At 48.6% G+C, this 26,981-nt stretch overlaps 1 protein-coding gene across 1 annotated transcript in view; it reads left to right on the top strand.

The window, feature by feature from the left end:
• Window positions 1–26,981, top strand: part of HMCN1 (hemicentin 1) — a 302,818-nt gene that overhangs the window by 61,672 nt on the left and 214,165 nt on the right. Inside the window, exons 12-15 of the mRNA XM_075616900.1 lie at window positions 1,443–1,584; window positions 4,568–4,695; window positions 17,088–17,201; window positions 25,890–26,048. Coding sequence (XP_075473015.1) covers window positions 1,443–1,584; window positions 4,568–4,695; window positions 17,088–17,201; window positions 25,890–26,048 — 543 coding nt within the window. The remainder of the gene's footprint in view (window positions 1–1,442; window positions 1,585–4,567; window positions 4,696–17,087; window positions 17,202–25,889; window positions 26,049–26,981) is intronic.

Genomic DNA, 26,981 nt, shown 5'->3' with positions numbered 1-26,981 from the left:
CAGTATGCTACAATGCAACCATATGCAATAAACAAACAAGGGATAAAAGCTTGGTGCAGGCTCAGCCAGAGGGAGAGGGAAGGGAGTGGGGGAGGGGAACGGGATCTCACAGACAAGGTGAGGAGGGGGGGGGGGGGAATACCCACAAGGGAAAGGAAAAGTAGAAGGAAGATGAGGGGGGGGGTTGACGTTTCAGGGTGGCGCCATACCCCTGCAACCTCCAGTGCTGGCTGGGACACATATCGTTGATCACTTTACTTGTTGTAGAATATCTCAGGACTCTTGTGTTGCTACTAACCCACACAGTTGAGGAATTGGGTAATGAATTCCACATTTTAACTGCCCTTACTGTAAAGAACCCTTTCCTTTGTTGCTGGTGAAATCCCCTTTCCTCCAACATTAAGGGATGCCCCCGTGTCCTTTGTACTGCCCATGGGATGAATAGTTCTTTTGAAAGCTCCTTGTACTGTCCCCGAATATATTTGTAGATAGTTATCATATCCCCTCCTAGACGCTTCTTTTCTAATGTAAATAAATCTAATTTCGCTAGCCTCTCCTCATAAATTAGATTGTCCATTCCATTTATTAATTTGGTGGCTCTTCTCTGCACTCTCTCTATTTCCATTATGTATTTTCTGAGGATTGGTGCCCAAATGGTACTCCGTATTCAAGGTGTGGTCTTACAAATGGTCTTACTAATGCTTTGTAAAGGGGCATAATTATTCTTTCATCCATTGCCCGTTTAATGCAATATAAGATCTTGTTTGCCTTTGCAGCTACTGCATGACTTTTGGCACTATTGCTAAGCCTGCTGTCTACAAGCACTCCTAAATCCTTCTCCATTAAGGATTCCCCCAATTTATCCCCATTTAATGTGTAAGTCGCCTTTTTATTCTTGCATCCCAAATGCATAACCTTACATTTATCTGTATTAAACCTCATCTGCCATTTACCTGCCCAAGTTTCCAGTCTCTCCAAGTCCTTCTGGAGAGAAATTACATCCTTCTCTGAATCTATTACCTTACACAATTTAGTATCATCAGCAAAGATGGAGACTTTGCTCTCAATGCCAACCTCAAGGTCATTAATAAACAAGTTAAAAAGCAGGGGTCCCAGTACCGATCCCTGAGGTACTCCACTCACTACTTTAGCCCAACCTGAAAAGTTCCATTTATGACAACACACTGTTGTCTGTCCTTCAACCAGTTTTCAATCCAGGTGCATATATTATTTCTTCATTTAAACGCTCCGATCCATCCTTTTCAACATGTGAATGCTTGCCGTAACAATTCTAATAAATAGAAATATAAGAACACGTGTGAGAGTCATTCAGTATACTCTGTGTTATGTTACAGACCTCTCACAGACTGTTTTTCTAAACTCCTTTATAAAATAAAAAAAGAATTGGTGGTTATGTTTTCAATGTTATGTTTTCCTTTTAGATGCACCAAAGGTTGTTCTAGAACCAAAGAATATAACTTTTACTGGAGGAGCAGAGATTAAACTGAAGTGTTCTGCAGCTGGCTATCCCAAACCACAGATAGTCTGGGTACACAATGACATGTTTGTGACATTTTCTAACAGGTGAGATAATGTACTCATGTTGTGTCTAATTGTAATGCATATTCTCCATTGAATAAATCTTGAATATCACTGCATAAGACCGTGATTATACAAAAAAAAGTGCGCAGCTTCGGCCAGAGCGACGCAGCGCCAAAACAAATAGTATGCTTCCCAGCAAAGCGCATAAACCTACCGCGCCTGTCGCGCCGCTTGCTACTGCAATGCGGGCGACAGTTGAAGCGTTTTTGAAATGTTTTCTGGTTGCGACGGCAGCATCATGTGATGCAGCCATCCAATCAAAAAACAGATTTCAGCCTTGTCTTCCTTGCAGTCACGCGAGGAGAACTATGTGCTTGTGCACATGTCGCTCTACGACGTCGCAAATGTGACGTCACAGAAGTGCGCGCATTGCAGTGCGCTGGTATAATCGAGCCCTAAGATTGTCAATAACATTTTTGGAAACTGGTAAATAATAAATTCTGTTTCTCACCTCCCCAACAAAAAACGTTATACTGTATATTTTTCCAAATACTCATATTACTTATGTTTGCTGTTTACAGTTTTTTTTTGTATGGTTTTTAGTTTCCAAATATTTTTATCAGTATTAGTGAGCTCACGTCTGTGAGGTTTAAGGATCTTAGATACAACATAACAATGTGATTGTAATGGATAATACCGTCCTGTGTTAGTGAGTCTCCACCAAACTGCAAATGCTAAATGTCTGTGATAGCTCAGAGTGTTTTGCCTATTCATGAATCTGCAATACTGACATTTTAGCATGGAATTGTGCATATTTATTAAGCATTTTGCATGTGTACAAACCATGAGAAAACAACTTTCTTTTTGAGAGAGAGAAGAAATACAGGTGTACTGTAACAACTACGGGAGTATTGTTTGTTTCTACCCGGGGGTAGCTGCAGTATCCCAGCCGAGGCTTCCCCCAGCAGCAGGAAGTCTTTACTGCAGGCGTTCCCATTGGGAAGTAGCGGACAGCCCGAAGCAATGCCTAGGGAATCCGTGGTGGTCACTGTCACTGATGCCGCCACCTTGGAATCTGTCTTGGAATCTCCACTGATGGAGTGCCCAATGTGGCACACTACCAATATGTCAAACGACTGAAAATCAACCTGCAAAGAGCATATCAGTTAGCAGAAGGGACCACTGCTAAGCTGAACCATGATAACAAATGAAGATACGACTGCAAGGTACGTTATCGGGAGCTTCGCCCTGGAGACAAGGTCCTTCTGAGAAATCTGGGAGTGCCAGGAAAACAGAAACTGGCTGACCAATGGAGAGAGGGCCCGTTTGAGGTGGAGTCACAGCTACCTGGGATTCCTCTGTACCGAATAAAGGACTCAGAAGGACGGATAAAAGTTTGGCACCGGAACCATCTACTGCCCATTCCTCAAGTTAGTGAGCCTGACCAATCAGATTCTTCTCCCAATGTGCAGGCGGTAACTGAAGACGAACTTGTCGCTGTGCCTGGCGATCTCCTGCCTACTGTGTCTGGTACTGCTACTCAGACACTAAATCCTGAAAGTCCGGCATTCACCCCAAAGAGTGACAATGACAAAGACATTCTCTCTATGAGAGGGAACAGGGCTTCAAGCCATTGGAAACCTCTCCGACCAAGAAAATGAAGAGGAGCTTTCAGGGTTAACAAACGTACCAGCTCCTGAATTGAGGAGTCAAATAACTATGCGCCCCCCAATTAGAATGGCGTATGATTCAATAGTGCAACCCCACTATGAGTCTCAGCATACATCTAGGGACTGATTTGCCTCTATTATAACTGTCCTCACTGAGGTGTACAATGTAATTGAAGAAGTTCTGTGTAAAGTTGCGTTAGGCTATATATTTTTCCTTATATAAGTTTGTGTTATGAACATGGCTGTAAATATGAGGTCTTTGCCAGGGGGAGAGTGTAGCAGGGTACCCTCCCTTGCCTCCTCCCTGGCAGTGGTCCCGTCACGTGGAAGAGTTTAGTGAGCTATGTCCACCATGTTGTGGTTGGCACAGCCACATATATATGGACTGTGTGTAAGGCAGCAGCCATCTTGAGGTTGGCGCTGCAGGAAGAGGAGGTCCTGTCATTCAGAATTTCCTCCGCAGACTGGAGGCAGTGTGCTCTGTCCTGACGGAGCCAATGAAGGGAGAGGTAGTGTCCAGGGAGCTACTCAAGCCCCCTGGACTAGGCCAGACCCGTTCCTGTAGGCCCCAGCTAGTTTCCCCTACACCAAAGTGGAGTATTGTAGGGCTGGCCAATATTAAGGGACTTGCCCCTTATTGTGCGGAAGATCTAACGGAGCAGACGGAACCGCAGCGGAGGATTCCCCAGACCTGGTGGAACAGCCTTGTTACCTACCAGAGATTGTTTGTGTGTATATTGTACTGTGGAGAGTACTATGGGACCATAGTAAAGTGGATTGCATATACATTGTTTGGATTGTGGTTATTTGAGGTATACCTGTTCCTGTGAGGGGCTGTCCCGCCAACGCTGGGATCTTCACAGCTGGAGGCGCTGCCCCAGGCTCCCCAAGCGCAGAGGCTCAGTCTCTTGTAAGCCTAAGAGGTTAGCACTGTATCAGCCAAATCTCCCTTAGGAGGAGGGAAGGGGTGTTACAAATCATGGCCTACAATATTCTCTACAGTGGTTTAGACATTGTGCACATGGGTGAAAGGTAAATATAATCCCAATCTTTAGGAGAATAATAATAGCTTTATTACATATAGCACTTTTCTCCCAATGGGACTCAGTGCTTCACAATTACAATACGCAGCACATAGGATTGTTACAGACACAGGCCCTGCCCTGCAGAACTTACAATCTTTGATTTTGGGCCTGAGACACAGGGAGATAAAGTGACTTGCCCAAGGTCACACGCAATGGACACACTGCTTCAGACGCAGTCATTGTTTACAGAGTCAGTGCCGTTACTCACTGAGCCACATGCAGACTGGAGTAAATATTGTCTTCTTTACCTATTTGTTACTTTCTTTGCAGATATGCTTTAACCCAAGATGGTACTTTCATTATCAAAAAATCTATGGAAAAAGACTCTGGAGTCTACACATGTTTGGCTAGTAATGCAGCAGGAACGAACCAGCAATCATCCATTCTGGTATACATTGGTAAGTTTAACATTTTCACCAGAGGGCCGCCAGACCACCCCTGCCCCCGGTTTGGGTAAACAGAAGTAGAGGGTGTTGTTCTTCCATTTTGATTCTGCCGACCACTCATTGAAGCGATCTGCCTGGTAATCTCCTAGAAAACACACATTTTTGGCATGACCTATCTGGTAACTGAACAGGGCCTCTGGTGTGGCAGGCACAGGGTCATGCCAGGCATTGTCCTTTACCAGATACACAAGGAAACTCTAAATGCTAAAATACTTTTTGCTGAATATATTTTTACAATTTGTGATTAAAATTTATTGGTGCAATTAATTGTCTGTAATTAGATGTAATTGAATTAACTTTTCCTCAAATCTAAGTCCCACTTTAAATAATTACTGGAAACATCCTTATGAATGTCCCTGTATCTTTCCTTTGTCAATCTACAGCTAAAACTCCAATACATGCCCTTATCCTCTCCCGCATGGATTATTGTAACATACTGCTAACAGGCCTCCCTGCCTCACAACTTTCTCCTATGCAATCTATCCACAATTCTGCAGCTAGAATTATTTCACTTGCTCCCATAACAGTCTCTGCTAATCTCCTGCTTAAATCCCTCTTCTGGCTTCCATCAAATTTCACATCACCCACAATGGTTTCCTCCTTACCTTCAAGGTTCACTTGCGCTCTACCTGTAACTGTCTCCTTTCTACCTCTTTCACCTCTACTGCTCTTTCTCGCCTTAAACTCTTTTCCCTCACTGCCCCGTACCCGTGGGACTCCCTCAAACTCAGTATACGCCAGGCACCTTCCCTCCCCACCTATAAACCAAACCTTAAATTAACAATTTAATTAGCCTGGACTCATGGCTACGGTCCCGCACCCACAGTCACTCCTTCCAACCATTGTGGCCAAGCACTGCCATCTACTACAAGGACAAGTATTGTCATCTACTGCACTTATTCCCTCACCTGCTGTCCCTGTAAGTCTCCCTACATCCCACTTAGATTGTAAGCTCCCAGGGCAAGGATTTTCTTTCCTTTTGTCCGACTTTTTCTGTTACACTTTTTGCTGTTATTGTCAGGGTTCTGCTCGCCACAAACCAGGGTCGGACCGCGAGGCTGAGGTGGGGTTGTAAAAGCACCGACCTGAGACCGCGCAGGCTGATCCGGGTTGCGCAGTTCGTAGTCGTATGTCGCAGGATCAGGATTGGAGAAGACAGAGTCGTCGTTGTACAAGCCAGGGTCAGAACAGGAGACGTCAGGATAAACATTGTCCATGCAGGAGTTCGGCAACAAGGAGATAGGAGAGACCCGCTTCAGCTTAGGAGCGCGGGGTTGGCCTTTGCGCGAGCGACGACCATGGCCCATGGTGCTGGTCACAGGAGATGGTAGGCAGACCAGAATGGCACACCGTCTTGCTGTACGGGTGCACCAGTGCTACAACGCAAAAGTCCTGAGCGGGCAAGGGAATCCACTGTTCCAGCGCAGGAACCAGGACACGGCCTCTCTATATTAGGGAAAGAGTAGGCCCCAGGAACCAGGAAGCTGTAGATACAGGGAAACCTCCGCTACAGTGCAGAAATCCAGGAGACTGCAGAACGCAGGGACGAACCTCTACTTTAGTGCAGGAATCCAGGAGGCTGAAGAACGCAGGGACGAAACCTCTGCTTCAGCACAGGGGAACAGAAGCTGAAGGACGCAGGGGAAACCTCCGTATCAGCATAAGGGAACAAGCGGCTTGAAGGGAGCTGAAGGATGCAGGACGTAACCTGGAATCAGCATCGGAGAACAAACGGCTTGAAGGAAGCTGAAGGACGCAGGGCGTGACCTGGTATCAGCAAAGGGGAACAAGCGAGAGCTTGTGGCAAAACAGTTGACATCCAGTTAGGACTATGCTCGGCCAGGAGCATTATGGGCAAGCAATACTTAAAGGCCAGCGGGCCAATCCCCGGCGGGGGTGTGAAGGTACTGCCCCTAATGAGTGAATGCAAGTATAGTTTGCAATGAAAGGCTGCACAGGTGCAATAGATACCAGAGGGAGTGTGTATTGCTTTGGTGAGTGAATCCAGGCTGCAGCAAACATCAGGAGAGGTGCTCCAGGACTGCACAAGTCTGCACGGTAAAGCAACCAGTAAACCGCGGAGCGGATTCCTTACAGTACCCCCCCCTTCACGCGAGACCTCCGGGCGAACATGAGCACACCTAGAGTTGGGGGACCGGGAATTGTTGCTGAACCGTCTAGGATTGGGGGTAGAGTCGTGGTCCAGAGACTCGTGGTTACTCCTTAGTGTACCCCCACCCCATGGTGAAAACTGCGGCCAGACAGGGCCATCCATGGGTCTCGGAGACATCGAGTTGTTCCTAAAGTTCTTTAGGTGGAAAGGGGATCCGTAAACGAGCAGTTCCTTGGTGAGTACAGTTCTAGGATATGAGATTGATGGAAGAAACATCCTTGGTACATGGCTTGCCTTGCAAAATGTCTTGGAAATCCAGGGCTGTGAAGAACCAGAGAGTTCCAGAGCAACAACGGTAGAAGAACCCCCACTGAAAGCCCAGTCCTTAATAAAGAAACCTGAATCTAGAATCAGCGGCCCTGATAGTTGATCGAATACACCAGGAGAAACTTTGTAACAGAAAAAGTCTTGGCTGACCACTGCATGTTGGAATTTGCGAGGAATTTTTCCTCTAGAAGGCTCCCAAGTAATAGTTAGTAAAGGTATAGGCTGGTTAGAAGCATCTCCCGGTATTGGTATGGAAGGTGACAAGGCAAGCAGTAAACCTGGCATAGGGACCGAAATCTTGGGATACGTACAGAGTATTTCCAACTGAGAGGAAATAACAGGGGCAACCGAAAATTCCGAGGGACAAAACCATGGTTTAGCAGGAGCAGAGAAGCGAACAACAGTAGAGCTCTCTAATACTGGGAAATCTTCCTTGGGAGAATATATTGTCAGTGAATCAGGAATAGTCCTTGGGATCTTCCAATCAGTAGCTTGAGAAAAAGGCAGAGCCAGGGTAGTGGTGGGAGGGAAGCTAACATCAGAATCTGGAGTCTGTACCTCAATGACAGGGCCCTGAGAATCAACAAGCAGCAAGTATGAACTATGAAAACTCTTAATGACATGCACCTTAGGAGTACAAAGAGTCTTCTCTAAAACTGCAATGGCCCTAACCACAGGGGTACCTAACCTGACAAAAACATGAATTGGTGTGTTTTCTAGTGCCAAATCTCTGATCACAGGACTCCTAACCGATAGTGAGGGTATCTGGGTTTGATTAGAGAAAAAATCAGATGTATTGATAAGTGACATAGAAACACTTACTGAGATTCTAAATTTGCTGGACATGTGAGAAAAAATACCCTTTAAGACAGGAGCTTTAATTTCTTCCCAGAGTAACCCCGTGTTTGCTGGGGCATATTTAGACACAGTACTGAGGGACTGGGTTTCAGCAAAGGCAGGACAGCTAAACAGCTCAGAGTTAAACCCCAGGACTTGTAATATATGCATGGTGACCTCAGACAGTACTAAGGGAGTGACCACAGATATGCTGATCCCTGGAGAATTAGCCTGGAGAGAGAAATCAGGGGGACCCCCAGACAGGATACTCCTTGTAGAAAGAGCTTCAGAATCAGAAGGGGAATCATTACCTCTCAGAGTCTCAAAACTAGAAAGACACAATTCAGCGAAAAGAGAAAGAGTGTGCAAGCTTTTTACTAATCTATATGGAAAAACGTCACTTTTGGGAGAAAACCGTGCGTCAGCAAACATTCCTGGGAACATAATATGAACCCCAGGAGAGACATACAGACTACAGTATGCCTTTAACCCTAAGCTTAAAGAGGAGGAGAACTCAGACAGTACACGGGGGTTAATCATAACTGTACTGGTCTCTGAAGTAGGTATTTGGTAAGGGATGTCTGGGAAACCAGAACTTACTGCAGACTCCATAATGTGGGAACTATGCGCTGAAGCAGGGATCACCGCTATGTGGGCGACAGGCTGGTTCAGTGAAATACCCGGGAGAAGGAACTCTGTGACTAAGCTTAGGGAAAAACCTGACTCCTGAATACATTTAACAGGAACCAGAACTTTAGCCGAAGTCTCCGGAGACGAAACTGCGGAAACTTGAGCTGAAGCAGGGGATTTATAGCAAAGAATATCTAGAGACTCCGTACGGTTATGGGAATCCCTCAATGCAACCTCTGCTGTCTGACTTGTGGACTCATTCTCTGAGGCTACAACGAAGGCATTAACTTGGAGGCAGCAAGAATTTACAGGGGTTAATGCAGACATTGCCTGAGAGTAATACATATGTAATTTTTTCTCTGTATTAGGAGAGACAAGGGATCTCTCCTCTGGAGCTAGGGGCGTGCCCGTGGCTGGCAGAGAACAGGGAATTATCAAAGGAGACTCAGAGAGCTGCCCCTCAGGGGTTAATACAGAAATGACCCTGGGAACAGAACTTAGGGATTCTTTCTCTGACGGGGAAAGTACACAGGACTGCCTAGCAGAGGTTAAAGCTGGAAAACCCTCAAGACCTAGAGAGAGGGATTCAAAGCTAGAAATAGGAGAACCAAGGGACTTATTCTCTGATACAAGAACCTTAGTGTTAGTTAGTGACACATGTGTGTTCTCCAAGGGGACCTCACAGGACTGATCGGCAGGGGTTAATGTAGACATATCATTAGTGTCAGGGAACCCAGGCATACAATCAGAGCTTGGGACTGTGGCAGTTGCTACGTTGGGAGATATTGGTAATAGTTCTGTTTGGTCATCTCCCGGAGAGAGAGATACGTCCCCCGGTTTAGCAACAGGACTGGTAGCTGAGGGATACCGCCAAACGACGGCGTGAGCGGCTAAGAGACGATCCTGTTTTAACAAGCAATCATCCAATGCACGGGAAAGTACATGCAGCGTCTCGTGAGCGAGAGCCACCATGACGGAAGGTTCCGGGAATACTATAGGAATGTCCAAGGATAAAGTCAGGGCATTGAGTGTACTACAGGCGTTGACCAGATCCTCAGGACTCAGCTCCTCCCCAGTTAAAGGGGAATCAGGGGAGCAAGCAATGTTAGCAATGGCCAAAACACTGGCCAGATACTGTTTTAAGTCTCTGAGGCAGTAAGCCTTATAAACCAGATTCTTACGGCATTTCTTTTGCAAGGGAGTCAAGCCCTCCAACATAAACGGATCTTCCATCAGAGGTATTATATCGCACAAATAATTATCCTCAAACTGGGACTGGTCTACAGGCTGGGACAGGTTTTTAGGAAAAAACTTACCAACCCACACCTCAGCGGGGTCCGAGTTTGTAGGGCCGAGCATACTGTCAGGGTTCTGCTCGCCACAAACCAGGGTCGGACCGCGAGGCTGAGGTGGGGTTGTAAAAGCACCGACCTGAGACCGCGCAGGCTGATCCGGGTTGCGCAGTTCGTAGTCGTATGTCGCAGGATCAGGATTGGAGAAGACAGAGTCGTCGTTGTACAAGCCAGGGTCAGAACAGGAGACGTCAGGATAAACATTGTCCATGCAGGAGTTCGGCAACAAGGAGATAGGAGAGACCCGCTTCAGCTTAGGAGCGCGGGGTTGGCCTTTGCGCGAGCGACGACCATGGCCCATGGTGCTGGTCACAGGAGATGGTAGGCAGACCAGAATGGCACACCGTCTTGCTGTACGGGTGCACCAGTGCTACAACGCAAAAGTCCTGAGCGGGCAAGGGAATCCACTGTTCCAGCGCAGGAACCAGGACACGGCCTCTCTATATTAGGGAAAGAGTAGGCCCCAGGAACCAGGAAGCTGTAGATACAGGGAAACCTCCGCTACAGTGCAGAAATCCAGGAGACTGCAGAACGCAGGGACGAACCTCTACTTTAGTGCAGGAATCCAGGAGGCTGAAGAACGCAGGGACGAAACCTCTGCTTCAGCACAGGGGAACAGAAGCTGAAGGACGCAGGGGAAACCTCCGTATCAGCATAAGGGAACAAGCGGCTTGAAGGGAGCTGAAGGATGCAGGACGTAACCTGGAATCAGCATCGGAGAACAAACGGCTTGAAGGAAGCTGAAGGACGCAGGGCGTGACCTGGTATCAGCAAAGGGGAACAAGCGAGAGCTTGTGGCAAAACAGTTGACATCCAGTTAGGACTATGCTCGGCCAGGAGCATTATGGGCAAGCAATACTTAAAGGCCAGCGGGCCAATCCCCGGCGGGGGTGTGAAGGTACTGCCCCTAATGAGTGAATGCAAGTATAGTTTGCAATGAAAGGCTGCACAGGTGCAATAGATACCAGAGGGAGTGTGTATTGCTTTGGTGAGTGAATCCAGGCTGCAGCAAACATCAGGAGAGGTGCTCCAGGACTGCACAAGTCTGCACGGTAAAGCAACCAGTAAACCGCGGAGCGGATTCCTTACAGTTATATATTGTCTCTTTTGCTAATCACCATGTACACTGTGAGCATTATATTGCACTTTCTGGTGCAATATTCCGAGATTTTGCAAATGCTTTTGATACTGTTGATCATGTTATATTGCTAATCAAATTCCAGTGCTCTGGAATAAGGAAGCATGCTTTAAACTGGTTTCATTCCTACTTCTCAGGTAGATCCCAACATGTGTCTATCTCAGGCTCTAACTCCAACCCCTTGGATATCACCTGTGGTGTCCCGAAAGGCTCTGTTCTGGGGGCCCTACTCTTCTCAGTGTTCATTAATGATCTTCCTACAGCTTGTAATGGAGAATCAATACACATGTATGCGGATGATACAATCTTATACGCACACAGCCCTAACCTCTCTGACCTTGGACACATACTTCAATCTGACTTTTTGAGACTTGAAAATTGGATTTCCCGAAACAAACTGTTTTTAAACACTGACAAGACTGTATCAATGGTATTGGGACCAAGGCTAAATTTTTAAAGCTTCTAATGAATGAGCTACAGATCAGAATCAACTCTAATACTATCCTAACCCCTGTTTCTAGTTTCAAATATTTGGGCATATGGTTTAACTCACATTTAACATTTGGGTTGCACATTGATACCCTGATATCCAAAACCTATGCCAAACTAGGTGTACTATATAGGAACAAATCCTCCCTAAGTCTGCTGGTCCGAAAGCGCATCGCACAGCAGATGCTGATGCCAATTACTGCTTCCTAACTAAGAATCCGCACTGCGGGTACACCCGCTTCCAGCGCTTCCTTACCTGGTCTCCGTGCCACCCAGGCTCCCCGGCGGCGTGCCTCACTCCTCCCTCCACGGCCGTTCCCGCACTTCCAAGTCGCGCGCGTCACCCTTACGGGCGCGCGGACCCAGGCTGCTATTTGCTGGCGCCGTGCGTCTGACTCCTCCCTTTCCGCAGCTGCACGCGCAATGCGTGCTTCTCTGCCCCTGCTCCCGCAGCTCCACCCCCCAGGCACGTCTCCCCTATCGGTTCCTTCTCCGGCCGCTCCTCCGCTCCTCCCCTTGCCCTGTTAGGTTCCAACCTCCCAGACACTTCTCCCCTATTAGGTCTTCCCTCGGGCCACTCCTCCGCTCCTCCCCTCGCCCCAATAGGTCCCAGCCTACCAGACACTTCTACCCTTCCAGGTCCTCCCTCGGGCCGCTCCCCCGTTCCTCCCCTCACTCTAATAGGTCCAGCCTCCCAGGCACTCCTCCCCTATCAGGTCCTCCCTCGTGCTGCTCCTCTGTCCCTCCCCTTCCTCTGATAGGTCCCACCCCCTATTTAGTCTTCCCTCACCATTACCTCATTGCTCTGCATAGCTTCTGTACCTTGGTGCTGTCTGCTGTTGCCTGGCCCCCTTGTCTTTCAGTTCCTTTTCCTGTCCCTGGATATTCTGCTGACCTCCCTGGATTCTGACCCTTGGCTTTGGACTTCGTTTACGCTGCTCTCTGGTACCCCTTGGATTGGCTTTGGACATTACTACCCTGCTGACTTCTATATCCCCTGGACACGGCTTACGGACATTCTACTACGCTGCTCTCTCCATCCCACGACCACTGGCTTACGGACTTTACCTTTCTACGCTGGAGTTGTCAAGTACGGTAAAACTAACCACCTTTGTTACCAGGACCATCTACGCTACTTCCACACTCGGGCCGTGCCCCCGTTTACTGCTAGGTGTGGGGTATTACTCCTTTCCACCTCAGCGATGGGGTCTCGTCTGGCTTGTGGGCAGGCTGAGCGTTACACTAACTCTCCTCCTGCCTTTCTTGACTCTTTTTCCGCTGTCTCTGAGGAGGATGTGTCACTCCTCTTCTCCCTCTACCACCTGCCCTATTGATCCCATTCCCTCCCATCTTCTAAAACCTCCTTCTAAAATCCCTAATCTCACACAGATTTTTTAACTCTTCCCTCTACTCTGGTACCTTTCTATCCCCCTTCAAGCATGCAACCATTATACCATTACTCAAAAAAGCAAGCTTGATCCTACCTGTCCTTCTAACTATCGACATGTCTCCCTCCTGCCTTTTGACTCCAAACTCCTCGAACATCTTGTCTTCTCTCGATTGCTACCTTTTCTCCACACCTATTATCTCCTAGACCCTCTACAATCTGGCTTTCCGCACTGCTCACTCCACTGAAACAACCCTCACTAAAATAACTGATGCCCTCCATGCTTCCAAAGACAGAGGTCATTACACTCTGCTCATATTACTCAACCTCTCTGCAGCATTTGACACCATGGACCACCCTCTTCTCCTTCACATTCTTCATACTCTTGGTATTCGTAAAAAAGCTCTATCCTGGATCTCCTCTTACCTCTCCCATCGTACTTTCAGTGTCTCTTTTGCTAACACCTCCTCCTCCTCTATCGATATCTCTGTGAGGGTACCTGTAGGCGGACGCTCACAGAGGTATGCAAGGGAGACTGGTTATGGTGAAATTAAATAAGGCTTTTATTGCGCCTGTTTCCTTAACATCAGGAAACCATCCAAACAAGGGGTAAACAAAGCTTCTATTCTCTTGGGAGTATTTCTAGTGAAATACTATGCAGTCCACAACTCCCTTTAGATAAGCATGTCTCCCAGCCCCAAACATATAGCATGAAATGAACAGATATAAAAAGTCTTATAAATGAAAGTCTTATCTGTTAGCTGGGCTGCTGTAGGGGAAGCTTCTCTGCTCTCTTGGAACTGCACCCTTGTGTGCACAGGAAATGTCAAGCTCCAGGTTAAGAATCTTGTCCCCTTTGTCTTGTGGTCAGCTTGTCGCTCAAGACATCTGTCCTTCCTTGGTTCAGCCCAGTTGTGGACTAAGGAATCTCTGCTCTGTCTCCAAGTTCAGCTCAGGTGTGAGCGAAGGAGTCTCTCTTCATGTCTCAAAAGACAGGCTTTTCTAAGGAATCTAATCAGGCAGGTGGTGTTTGTTAATTGACTACCAGCAGTTAACCACCACACTGCTGGATTAGAGGCACATTACCTGAACAGGGATAACTCCCCTGTTACAGTACCCCAGGGCTCTCTCCTGGGACATCTTCTCTTTTCTCTGTACACACTTTCTCTAGGTGACTTAATCACATCTCTTGGGTTTAAATATCACCTCTATGCTGAAGTCACAAATTTACCTTTCAACCCCTGACCTTACACCTGCTGTACGGACCAACGTTTCTGAATGTGTCTCTGGAATATCATCCTGGATGGCCATCCACCGACTTAAACTTATCATGGCAAAAACAGAGCTCATACTTCCTCCCAAACCTGGCCCTACTACCTCCTTTCACATTAGTGTTGAAAGTAAGATCATTCACCCAGTAGCCCAAGCACGCTGCATAGGGGTCACACTCGACTCCTCTTTCACATTCGCCCCTCACATTCAAAACGTATCTAAAACCTATTGCTTTTTCCACCGCAATATAACAAAGATACGCCCTTTCCGACTGCTAAAACTCTGACTCAGGCCCTCACTCTCTCCCGTCTCCATTACTGTAACCTCCTGCTGTCCGGCCTTCCTGCCTCCCACCTGTCTCCCCTACAATCTATCCCAAATGCTGCTGCCAGAATCATTCTATTCTTTCCGAAATCTGTCTCAGCGTCTCCCCTGCTGAAATCCCTCTCCTGGCTTCCTATCAAATCTCACATCTCGCACTCAATTCTCCTCCTCACTTTTAAAGCTTTACACTCTTCTGCTCCTACTTATATCTCAGCCCTAATTTCTCGCTATACACCATCACGACTCTTGCGTTCTGCTTAAGGATGTTTTCTCTCTACTCCCTTTGTATCTAAAGCCCTCTCCCGCCTTAAACCTTTCTCACTGACTGCCCCACACCTCTGGAATGCCCTTGCCCTCAATACCCAAATAGCACCCTCTCTATCCACCTTTAAGACCCACCTTAAGACACACTTGCTTAAAGAAGCATATGAGTAGCACCGCGGCTAATACTATACACGTTGCATAAAGCTTGGCCCCCCTGCAGACGCACTTACCTGAATGCCCTCCTACTGTCTTTGTTTGTTCTCCTCGGAGCAGGGACTCCTCTTCCGAAATGTTACTTTTATGACTAACGCACAACGGATTTGCTCAATAGAAAATGTATTTGTGCCACACAACGTTTCGACCGTAAGGTCTTTCTCAAGTGACAGTTGTGCGTTGGATCTCACTTATCTACAGTTCAGATTTGGATTACCAGGACAGGTACCCCTTGAACCAGCAGCACCGGTAATATTGAATGCATTGAATGATTGTTGTGTGCAGCATATCATCATTGTTTAACTTTTATGACTAAGGCACTTATTCCCATGATCTGTAATTTGTATTATTTGTTATTTATATGATTGTCGCGTATTACTAATGTGAAGCGCTATGTACACTAATGGCGCTATATAAATAAAGACATACATACAGTACATACATACATACTAAGGGGACATAGTATATGGCACGGCACCCCAAACTCACCTCGGCAAACTTGATACCCTCTACAACTCAATATGACGCTTTGTTCTCCAATGCAACTACAACACACATCACTGCGAAATGCTCAAAGAACTAGATTGGTCATCACTTGAGTCTAAGCGCAAAGTTAACCTCTCCTGTCTTGCCTTCAAATTCTTTCTGGGCAAGCTACCCGTCTATATGAACAAGCTCTTCACCCCTACCACATGCAGCACTTATCATCTGACATCTGACTCCAAAAGACTGGTCCCAAGGTTCAACAAAATATCCAGCCGCTCCTCCTTCTCTTACCGTGCACCCCAAAACTGGAACAGTCTACCGGAGACTATCACTGCCGCCACCAGTCTAAGTTCTTTCAAAACTAAAGCTGTCTCACATTTTAATCTGATCTGTAACTGTTATATACGCCTATAATATATTATCTACAGGCATACCGTGGTTTAAGGACACTCACGAGTAAGGACATAATCGCCCAATAGGCAAACAGCAGCTCGCGCATGCACCTGTCAGCACGTCCTGAACAGCAATACCAGCTCCCTACCTGTACCGAAGCTGTGCGCAAGCAGGGAGACTATAGAGCCTGTTACAGATGCGTTAATTACATCAGTTATGCACGTATATGATGATTGCAGTACAGTACATGCATCAATAAGTGGAAAAAAGGGAGTGCTTCACTTTAAGTACATTTTTGCTTTACATACATGCTCCGGTCCCATTGCGTACGTTAATGCGGGGTATTAATGCCTGTATTACTGTGCATGGAATGCCTTGTATATAATGTATAACCCTTTTCACTTAATATAACTATGTATTTGTAACCATGGAATTGTCATTATAACTCTATGCCCAGGACATACTTGAAAACGAGAGGTAACTCTCACTGTATTACTTCCTGGTAAAACATTTTTATAAATAATATATATATATCAGAAAAAGAGAAGAAAAAGCGCCTGATCCTTGTGTGATAACGTATATAAAATTTAATAAAATTTGGACAAGACAATTCAAAACTCACAAAAATCCGAGTGTTACTTTGAGTAGGTCTATAGGTGGCGATCACCTGTGGAAGTGGAGTATTATAGGTCTACCTATTTTACTTACTGATCCTATAATAACCCTATATCTTATCAAAGCCCAAAAGTGTTAATGTGTCAATCTACATAGTTACATAGTTACATAGTTACATAGTAGATGAGGTTGAAAAAAGACAAACGTCCATCAAGTTCAACCTATGCTAAATTTAGACGACAGATACTTCATCCTATATCCGTAATTACAGTATACTGATCCACAGGAATGCAAACAAAAAAACCCAGTGACACATTATCCAATGATATCTCAATAGGGGAAAAATACATTCCTTCCTGACTCCAAGAATTGGCAATCAATGCTACTCAAGATCTACTTATCTTTGGTGTTCTAAGATTCAGTTATTTTGCTCATTGGCCATTTATCTACATACTTTAAGGCAAAGTTGATGGATCATTACATGGCATTGTCACTGTTTTGCAGAGGTCCCTCAGGTTACTGTTGTACAAAAAGAGATGTTGGTTCTAGTTGAAACAGACACTACGATGGAATGTAAAGCCACGGGCGCGCCAAGACCCCACGTCCATTGGTTTAAAGGTAAAGGGAATAGAAAGTTTGGGTCTGTAAATGTTATTGGTGCTTCTCATGTTTCACTTGAAAAATGAAATATGTGAAGTGGATTCTGGGAATGTCCTGCATGGTATCGTTCACAGATTCAATTGGGTGAACATGTGATTTTGTCCATACAGTATTTGTTAATTCTGCCTACAGAATAATTTTTTTCAGAGTGGTCCATATTGATCTCCGGACAGAAAATGTCAATAATCAAATAGTCATTATAGCTATATTTGCATTCTAAGTTTTTATGTAATTGTTGCACAATGGAAGCACCATGTTCATGACAGATGTATACACTACATAGGGATTCCAGTTTTCAGTTTATTTATATGTAAAATCAGTGTTTGTTTTGTAAGTTTTTCTGCTGTTTTCATTTTATAACAAAAAAAAAATCGGTGTAAAAATGACAAAAAATGGAGCCACGTTTGAATGTTTTTTTATCAGTGCACTTACTTTTAGTTCCCATACTCCCCCTGTGCCGCAGGGGGCCGCAGCGTTACCACGGCTGGCACTGTCTCAGGAGCCGCAGCGTTACCACGGCTAGCACTGTCTCAGGAGCCGCAGCGTTACCACGGCTAGCACTGTCTCAGGAGCCGCAAGCGTTACCACGGCTAGCACTGTCTCAGGAGCCGCAGCGTTACCACGGCTAGCACTGTCTCAGGAGCCGCAGCGTTACCACGGCTGGCACTGTCTCAGGAGCCGCAGTGTTACCACGGCTGGCACTGTCTCAGGAGCCGCAGTGTTACCACGGCTAGCACTGTCTCAGGAGCCGCAGTGTTACCACGGCTGGCACTGTCTCAGGAGCCGCAGCTTTACCACGGCTGGCACTGTCTCAGGAGCCACAGCGTTACCACGGCTAGCACTGTCTATAGCTACAGCGTTACCACGGCTGGCAGTATCCCAGGAGCCGCAGTGTTACCACGACTGGCACTGTCTCAGGAGCCGCAGCGTTACCACGGCTAGCACTGTCTCAGGAGCCGCAGCGTTACCACGGCTGTCACTGTCTCAGGAGCCGCAGCGTTACCACGGCTAGCACTGTCTCAGGAGCCGCAGCGTTACCACGGTTAGCACTGTCTCAGGAGCCACAGCGTTACCACGGCTAGCACTGTCTCAGGAGCCGCAGCGTTACCACGGCTGGCACTGTCTCAGGAGCCGCAGCGTTACCACGGCTAGCACTGTCTCAGGAGCCGCAGCGTTACCATGGCTAGCACTGTCTCAGGAGCCGCAGCGTTACCACGGCTGGCACTGTCTCAGGAGCCGCAGCGTTACCATGGCTGGCACTGTCTCAGGAGCTGCAGCGTTACCACGGCTGGCACTGTCTCAGGAGCTGCAGCGTTACCATGGCTGGCACTGTCTCAGGAGCCGCAGCGTTACCACGGCTAGCACTGTCTCAGGAGCTGCAGCGTTACCACGGCTAGCACTGTCTCAGGAGCCGCAGCGTTACCACGGCTGGCACTGTCTCAGGAGCCGCAGCGTTACCACGGCTAGCACTGTCTCAGGAGCCGCAGCGTTACCATGGCTGGCACTGTCTCAGGAGCCGCAGCGTTACCACGGCTGGCACTGTCTCAGGAGCCGCAGCGTTACCACGGCTAGCGCTGTCTCAGGAGCCGCAGCGTTACCACGGCTGTCACTGTCTCAGGGAAATGTTCTCGCTTAGAGCCCCTCCTCAAGATCCAGACGAACCGTCCACCAGTACCTGGACACCACGTACACCCGTGTCCAGTACCCCAAACCGGGTTGACCGTCCCCAACCCAAAGTCTCCTTTACCCCAAGCGCCCTCCCGGAAGCCAGTAGTTGGGCTGACTGCCCCCCCTCTCCACCCGACACCGTACCCCGCGAGGTAAACTCCCGGCCTATCGGGGAGAGAGCAACGAACGAAGGTTCCATAATGGGGGTGACGTTACCCCAATTCGTAGAAGCCCTCACTGTGGCCTCCCAGTCTCAAAGCTACCGGAAGCTTAAGGCCTTCTCTGGAATACTTCCAATACCCCAGGGGGAGGAAGGAATAGACCTTTGGAGGGAGAATGCAGTAAAAGTAGTAGAGGAATGGTCGTGCACTGACACTGTAAAGCGGCAGCGTATCATGGAATGCCTCAGACCCCCTGCGTCTACTATGTTGACCATCCACAGGGACCAACACCCAGAGTTGACAGCGTTGGAAATGGTGGCGTTCCTGTTAGAAGCATACGGGCTAGCAGAAGACGAAGGAGCGCTCTGGACGAAGTACTTCCATCTTTATCAGAAGGAGGGGGAAGACTTGTCGGCTTTTATCCACCGTCTACAGCTGGTCTTGGGGATCCTACTCAATCGTAAGCTGGTCTCCGCCTCTGGGATGGATGAAGCTCTCCATAAGCAGTATCTGCGGGGATCAAGCCCCACTCACCCCATAGCCAACATGCTCCGCAGCAAGATAATGGACGGGGGCCCCTATAAGTTCACAGAGTTGCTGCAACAAGTGAAACTACAGGAGGCTCATGTTATGCTACACTCGACCGCTAAACCTAAGAGCCCCTCTGCCTCCAAAGGAAAGGGCTCTACGGAAAAGAAGGAAGAGTCTGCTGCCTCGTCCAAGGGGTACAAACCAAGACCCCCCGACCGACCACCTTCCCCGTCCACGAGTCGTCCGGAAAGCCGCCCGGTTGTATGCTATAACTTCGGTAAGAAGGGTCACGTCCTCCGTAACTGTCCAGAAAGAGAAGGTCATCCAGAGGAACACCCTTCCGATAGAGGGAAATCAGCCCGATCAATGGTCTGCAGTGTACCTATGGCCGAAGCTGACCCCGAACTCCCTCATTCTGGGACCCCGGATGTCCCTTCTGACGCTGGCCCCAGTGATGACGCCTCACCCTGTGAAGCTTAGTCAAGTGGGCCCTGCGGCCATCGTGCCCGTGGTACTGGAAGGGATATACGCATCGGCCCTATTGGACACAGGGTCACAAGTGACCATAGTATATCGCAAATTCTATGACCAGCACCTTCAACACTGCCCTCTGAGACCGGCCGAACATATGAAGGTTAGGGGGTTAAGTAATGAAGACTACCCCATCGATGGGATTGTAAGGGTACAGCTGGAAATACTCCAACTCAACACCGGCAAGAAGCACCCCATGCAGGTAGCGGCCATGGTATGCCCGGAGCCCCAAGACCATTGCAAGTACCCAATCATCTTGGGAACCAATGCGGACATAGTGCAAGCTGTAATCCGAGCCTACTTGAAAGAGACCAACGAATTGCCGCTGGCCGACTCGCTCCTAGACCCCATCTTACGAGAAGAGTGCCACCGGGTATATGCCTTGGAGCGTCATGGGGACCTCTATAATCGTCAACGCGGACTGACGACCATATTACCAGGGGGAGTGCAAAAGATGGCCGTCTGGTGTTGTTATCCCGACCGAGACGAGAACGACCAACTGTTCTCGCTGGAGAGTGCGCCTGAAGAAGAGGAGATTCAGAGAGGGTATAGAGTACTACCCGAAGTGAGGGAATGGACGGCTAAGATCCCTATTCGAACCCACGTGTATGTGCAGAATCTCTCCCCCTTTCCGATGGAGTTTGATGTCGACCAGAAGTTGGGATGCATATATCCGGTCAGCCCGGTGGGAGCCGCGCCTCAGGTGAAGGTGGCGGCCGTGCATGAGCGGGTGGTCGATCTGGACTTCAACTTTGGCGAGTCAACGCTGTCCACCGAGTGGAAAGAACGGTTGACCACCAGGCTGCTTCAACGACGACATGTGTTCTCCACGAGCGAGATGGATGTGGGGTGCAGCCGCAGTGCCCAACATACCATTCGAATGAGTGATGCCTCTCCGTTCCGGGAACGTTCTCGCCGCCTCGCCCCTCGGGATGTGGACGATGTGAGGAACGCCATACAAGACATGGAAACCGCTGGGATTGTGACGGAATCTCGAGGACCTTACGCGTCGCCCATAGTGGTGGTGCGGAAAAAGAACGGGTCCGTACGACTGTGTGTCGACTATCGAACTCTGAACAATCGCACGATCCTGGATCAGTACAACCTTCCGCGGATTGAAGAGATCCTGAATGCGCTGAATGGAAGTCACTGGTTTAGCGTGCTCGATCTCCGATCGGGGTACTATCAGGTGCCTATGAATGCGGAAGACCAGGAGAAAACAGCTTTCGTCTGCCCCCTGGGATTCTATCAATTTACCCGTATGCCCCAAGGTATATGTGTGGCGCCTGCTACGTTCCAAAGGTTGATGGAAAAGACTATCGGGGACATGATTCCCCGGGAGTGTCTGGTATACCTGGATGATATCATCGTCTTCGGAAGGACTCTGGAAGAGCACGAAGAGCGATTGTTTAAGGTGATCGATCGTCTGGGGAACGAAGGGTTCAAATTATCCCTAGACAAGTGCCGATTTTGCCATACCTCGGTGACCTACGTGGGGCACATAGTGTCCGCCAAAGGGATCGCCACCGACCCTGCCAAAGTAGAGGCCGTAGTGAACTGGCCTCGCCCAGAGAACGTCACAGAGTTGCGATCCTTTCTGGGGTTCTGTGGATATTACCGCCGCTTCGTGGATGGGTACTCGAGCAAGGCTAAACCCCTGAACAATCTGTTGAAAATATACCCTTCAGAGACCGGGAAGAAGGCTGTATCGGCCCGCCAACCGTTCGGTGACAAATGGACATCTGAGTGTGAACAGGCCTTCCTGAAACTGAAGGTGTCTGACCGAAGCGCCCGTGCTTGCTTATGCGGATCCCGAACAGCCATACGTCCTGCATGTGGATGCCAGTCTAAATAGACTAGGCGCCGTCCTGCACCAGAAGCACTCGGAGGGTCTGCGGCCTGTAGCTTACATCAGCCGCAGCTTGACACCCAGTGAGCAGAGATACCCCGTCCACAAGTTGGAGTTTCTGGCTCTCAAGTGGGCTATCACCGAGAAGCTCCACGATTACCTGTACGGTGTCTCCTTCGAGGTAAGGACGGATAACAATCCCCTCACGTACATCAATACGTCGGCCAAATTAGATGCAGCCGGTCACCGATGGCAGGCCGCCCTCAGCAACTACCGCTTCTCCTTGAAGTATAAGCCGGGACCATTGAATATCGGGTGGACGCCCTCTCCCGTAGGCCAGGACTACTTGCTACCCCGGATGATGAGGAATGGGAAGAACTTCCAGGACCCGGAGTGCGGGCTATGTGTAAAACTGCCGCCATAGTTAACGACCAAGTGGCCTTCTCCGAATTACGAGTGGCCGATTCCTTGGGATGCCAGTCGCAGGCTGTCCCCGCCGCCTACTGCGACCCAAAAGGGATGCACCTCACGCACGACAAGGTGTTCCGGTGGAAAGATCTGGTAGACTACCAAATACGAGATCCGGTCGTTAGTATCATCCGACACGCCGTTGAAAAGAAGAACCCATCCCTTCTGAAACGCGTGCCCAATGACTTGGTGGCCTTGCTCATGCGAGAATGGGACAAATTCGAAATAGACAATTGCTTGCTCTATCGGGTGGTGCAATACCACAACCACCCGGATAGGAGACAACTAGTCCTCCCTAAGAACTTACAATACCTGGTGTTGAAGTCCCTACATGATGATCATGGACATCTTGGTATAGACAAGACTTTTGGGTTAGTCAGAGATCGCTTTTTCTGGCCCAAGATGCGAGAAGCCGTTGAACATCACTGTCGCCGCTGTACTAGGTGTATTCAGCGCAAGACCCTACCTACCCGAGCCGCCCCCATGGGCCATCTAAAAAGTTCTGGTCCTATGGACCTCGTGTGTATGGACTTTCTGTGTATTGAGCCTGATAGCCGGGGAATATGCAACGTGCTAGTCATCACAGACCACTACACTCGGTATGCTCAAGCCTTCCCTACTAAAGACCAGAAAGCCATCACCGTGGCGAAGATATTATGGGAAAAGTACTTTGTACATTACGGCCTTCCTAACCGCCTTCACTCTGACCAAGGAAGGGATTTCGAGAGTACATTGATCAGGGAACTGCTCAAAATGCTGAACATTGCCAAATCCCGAACGACCCCGTATCACCTCGAAGGGGATGCGCTACCCGAACGTTTTAATCGGACCTTACTAGATATGCTCGGAACACTACAGAGTGCTCAGAAATCGGAGTGGAGTCGACACGTGGAAGCCTTGGTGCATGCGTACAATTGCACCAGACACGAGTCAACTGGGTTCTCCCCATACTTCCTCATGTTTGGGCGAGAGGCGAGGTTGCCAGTGGATGTGCGTCTTAGAGTCTCAACGGATGGGGTACATAATGCTACCCACTTCAAATATGTGCAACGACTCAAAGACAGCTTGCAGCAGGCCTATCAACAAGCTGAAAAGTCCACAGCTAAGCTGAATGCAGGTAACAAACGGCAATATGATCATAAGTTCAAATATCGGGAACTTCGTCCTGGGGATGCTGTGTTGCTTAGCAATCTCGGAGTCCCAGGAAAACACAAATTGGCTGACCGATGGAGAGACGGAGTGTATGAAATTGAATCCCAGATGCCTGGCCTCCCGGTCTATCGCATCAAAGACACTGATGGCCGGGTAAAGGTATGGCACCGTAATCATCTTCTTCCCATCCCACAAGTGGAAGATGAAGAGACAGAGATACTGGCCACACCGCTCAACGGTGAGCCCGACGTATCAGAGTTGGGTCAAGAGACTGTCGATAACGAGACCGACCCTGAAACTTTGCAAGATCCTATGGAAGGACCCTCTCAAAGGGACTTCCCCACAGAGGGGACATCTCCCGGAGGAGCTACGGGTAAAGGGCCCCGTAGGCCAATGCCTACTAAGATGGCCCCAACAGGCCAGCCTTTGGATCCACAGAGCCCGAGCTTTGTGCCTAACAGAGACTGTACAGAGACAATTCTCCCCTCAAGGGAAGAGGCTGAGCCTCAGGACTGTGTTTATTACTCCCCCGAGGGAGTTGCAGAAGAACAGCTCCGACGGAGCCAAAGAATCAGGTACCCTCCAACTCGGGTCACCTACGATCAAATGGGGGCACCCCATTATGAGGCTCAGCAGTGTTCTCGGAGTAAGATCCAATCTGTGATTGCGATGCTCACAGAATTGTGCAATATTGTGTAGAGTCATGCATGTGTTAAGTTATGTTTTCAAATGCATTTTAATTATATAACTGCTGTATATAGTTGTATTTCATGGTGTCCCAAGCGAGGACGTTGGGGATTTTACCAGGGGGAGGATGTAGCCATGTCCCCCGCTGTGGCGCTGGCCCCCCCTCGCGACACTCACCGCGGCAGCAGGGAAGTATTAGCCGTTCGTGGGGAGATGTAGGAGGGTGAGCGGGGATAGCGCGACTCTCTGGCAGGCGGCCGGTTGCCAAGAACGCGTGCGGACGCGTTGCCAGGCTGCTGTCGGGTCCCGGTGCAGGGCGCCGCCATAGGGACTTGCGCACGCATGCACAGAAGACATCGTGGCGCGGGGAAGGCAGGGAAGGTCGCGCATGCGCAGTGGGGGCACCTAAAAGCCCGCGCCTATGAGAGGAGGGCTCTGTAAGACTTCAAGTCCCATGAGCCTCTGGAGCGGCCCTATGACGCCAGGGAGCCAATAGGGCTGCAATAACTGCTTGCAACATAGTGATACATTTGGCGGGCTTGGAGCACACTAGTAGTTGGTGACTGGAGCAGCTAGGGGAAGGAGGTAGGGTGCAGGGGTCTGTGAATCTCTGCACTAGGCCAGCAAATCCCCTAGGCCCCAGATAGCCCTGAGTCATCCTAGCTGAGTATTGTAGGGACAGGCCCTAGGTTAGGGATCCTGCCCCATTATCTATTGGCTAGTAGTGCACCACGAGCATTGATCGGTTGTTAAGAGGGAGCTGGACTATCTCCACGGAGACCAAGCTAGCAGTGACTGCGGCCGGCTGGCAGCAGACAGATCCTCGCCAAGGTACCGACGGTGCGGAGCTGCGGTGATATTATCCACGCTGGAATTCACCCCACGCGTAGGAGGATATCCCGACGGATCCAACCCCAGTGGTATAGCGGCACCCGTGGCTGGAGCCCGGGCAGGTAACCCACAAACTCACGTGCACCAACAAGGCCTATCCCCAGACATAGTGGCTGCGCAGTCACACACATACATTGATATACGACTTGGGAGTGCGGGACATTGAGTGGGGGTTACTGGACACAAGAGGGGGATCACTCTTTGGGAGGTTAGCGTCCGCCGTGACGCCTAGAGGTGGTAGCGTCCGCCGTGACGCCTAGAGGTGGTAGCGTCCGCCGTGACACCTAGAAGTGTTAGCGCCCGCCGTGGTGCAAATTAGCGTAAGCGTCCTGCGTGGCGCAGTGAGTGTCTCCTCCAGAAAGGGACACAGGTTATGTAAGCTGTTGTGGTTATATGTTGTGTTGCGGAAGAAGTAAAGTCCCTAGTATATATATCTTGTGTGTGAGTATTGATTGTCCTGCGAGGAACCACTCCCCCTCTGGTGGGAGCCATCGCAGGTGGAGGCGCTGCATCGTTATACGTAAGTTGTCCACAGTAATATTACCCCAGGTTCCCCGTGGCGGAAGCTCAGCCCTCCTGTGAGCCTACAGGTTATGCACCACACTTAGTAACCTTGTATGTTCCTGCACCCACACAGTATGATCTGCGATTGGGGGGGGGGGGAAACCCGTTACAATTAAATATGCTTTTTAATGTTCTTTCTTTCAGGCGATCTCGTGTTAACCCCGTCCTCACGTATTACTGTCGACGCTCTTATGGGAATTTTGCGAATAAAAGAAACACGGCTTTCTGATGCGGGAGATTATGCGTGTGTGGCCATTAATGATGCAGGAAGAGCGAATGGAAAAGTGACTCTTGGTGTTGGCTGTAAGTATACATTTTCAATATGTGTTAAATCTCTTTAATTAAAGATGATCCTAATTTATATATTTCTGGAAAAAAAAATCAGTATATTGAAAATGCATTATTTCTTACATTCTCTGAGAGCAGCAATCCATGTTGCAATTAATGTTTTTGCTTTCAGTTTCCAACACTGTTTTTATTTTAAATATCTGACACTTTGTCCAGGAAATAGAAGCAATAATAAGTGTCTGGGAGGTTAAAATGGAGCTCTCCCCTAAGCCCAGTGCAGTCTAAAGGTTACCATGGAAACCTCAGATGCTCGAGATTAAGACAATCATGATTTTGAAAATGAAAAAAAAACAAACAAAGTTTATATTGGCCGAGACCGGGGTAATTATATGATCCAAATTAAATGGAGGAAAATAAAGGAAACAGACCAGGGGTGGTTTCTTTTTGTGCGGCTTATGGTTATGACTTGTGCTGTAGTGGAGGTGTATTTAGTGAGGCTGTAGTGGAGGTGTACTTAGTGAGGCTGTAGTGGAGGTGTATTTAGTGAGGCTGTAGCGGAGGTGTATTTAGTGAGGCTGTAGAGGAGGTGTATTTAGTGAGGCTGTAGTGGAGGTGTATTTAGTGAGGCTGTAGTTGATGTGTATTTAGTGAGGCTGTAGCGGATGTGTATTTAGTGAGGCTGTAGTGGAGGTGTATTTAGTGAGGCTGTAGTGGAGGTGTATGTAGTGAGGCTGTAGTGGAGGTGTATTTAGTGAGGCTGTAGTTGATGTGTATTTAGTGAGGCTGTAGCGGATGTGTATTTAGTGAGGCTGTAGTGGAGGTGTATTTAGTGAGGCTGTAGTGGAGGTGTATTTAATGAGGCTGTAGCGGAGATGTATTTAGTGAGGCTGTAGGAGAGGTGTATTTAGTGAGGCTGTAGCGGAGGTGTATTTAGTGAGGCTGTAGCGG

The sequence above is a fragment of the Ascaphus truei genome, chromosome 10 (genome assembly GCF_040206685.1).
Source record: "Ascaphus truei isolate aAscTru1 chromosome 10, aAscTru1.hap1, whole genome shotgun sequence".
NCBI lineage: Eukaryota > Metazoa > Chordata > Amphibia > Anura > Ascaphidae > Ascaphus > Ascaphus truei.
This window is presented reverse-complemented; position numbering and strand designations above follow the sequence as displayed.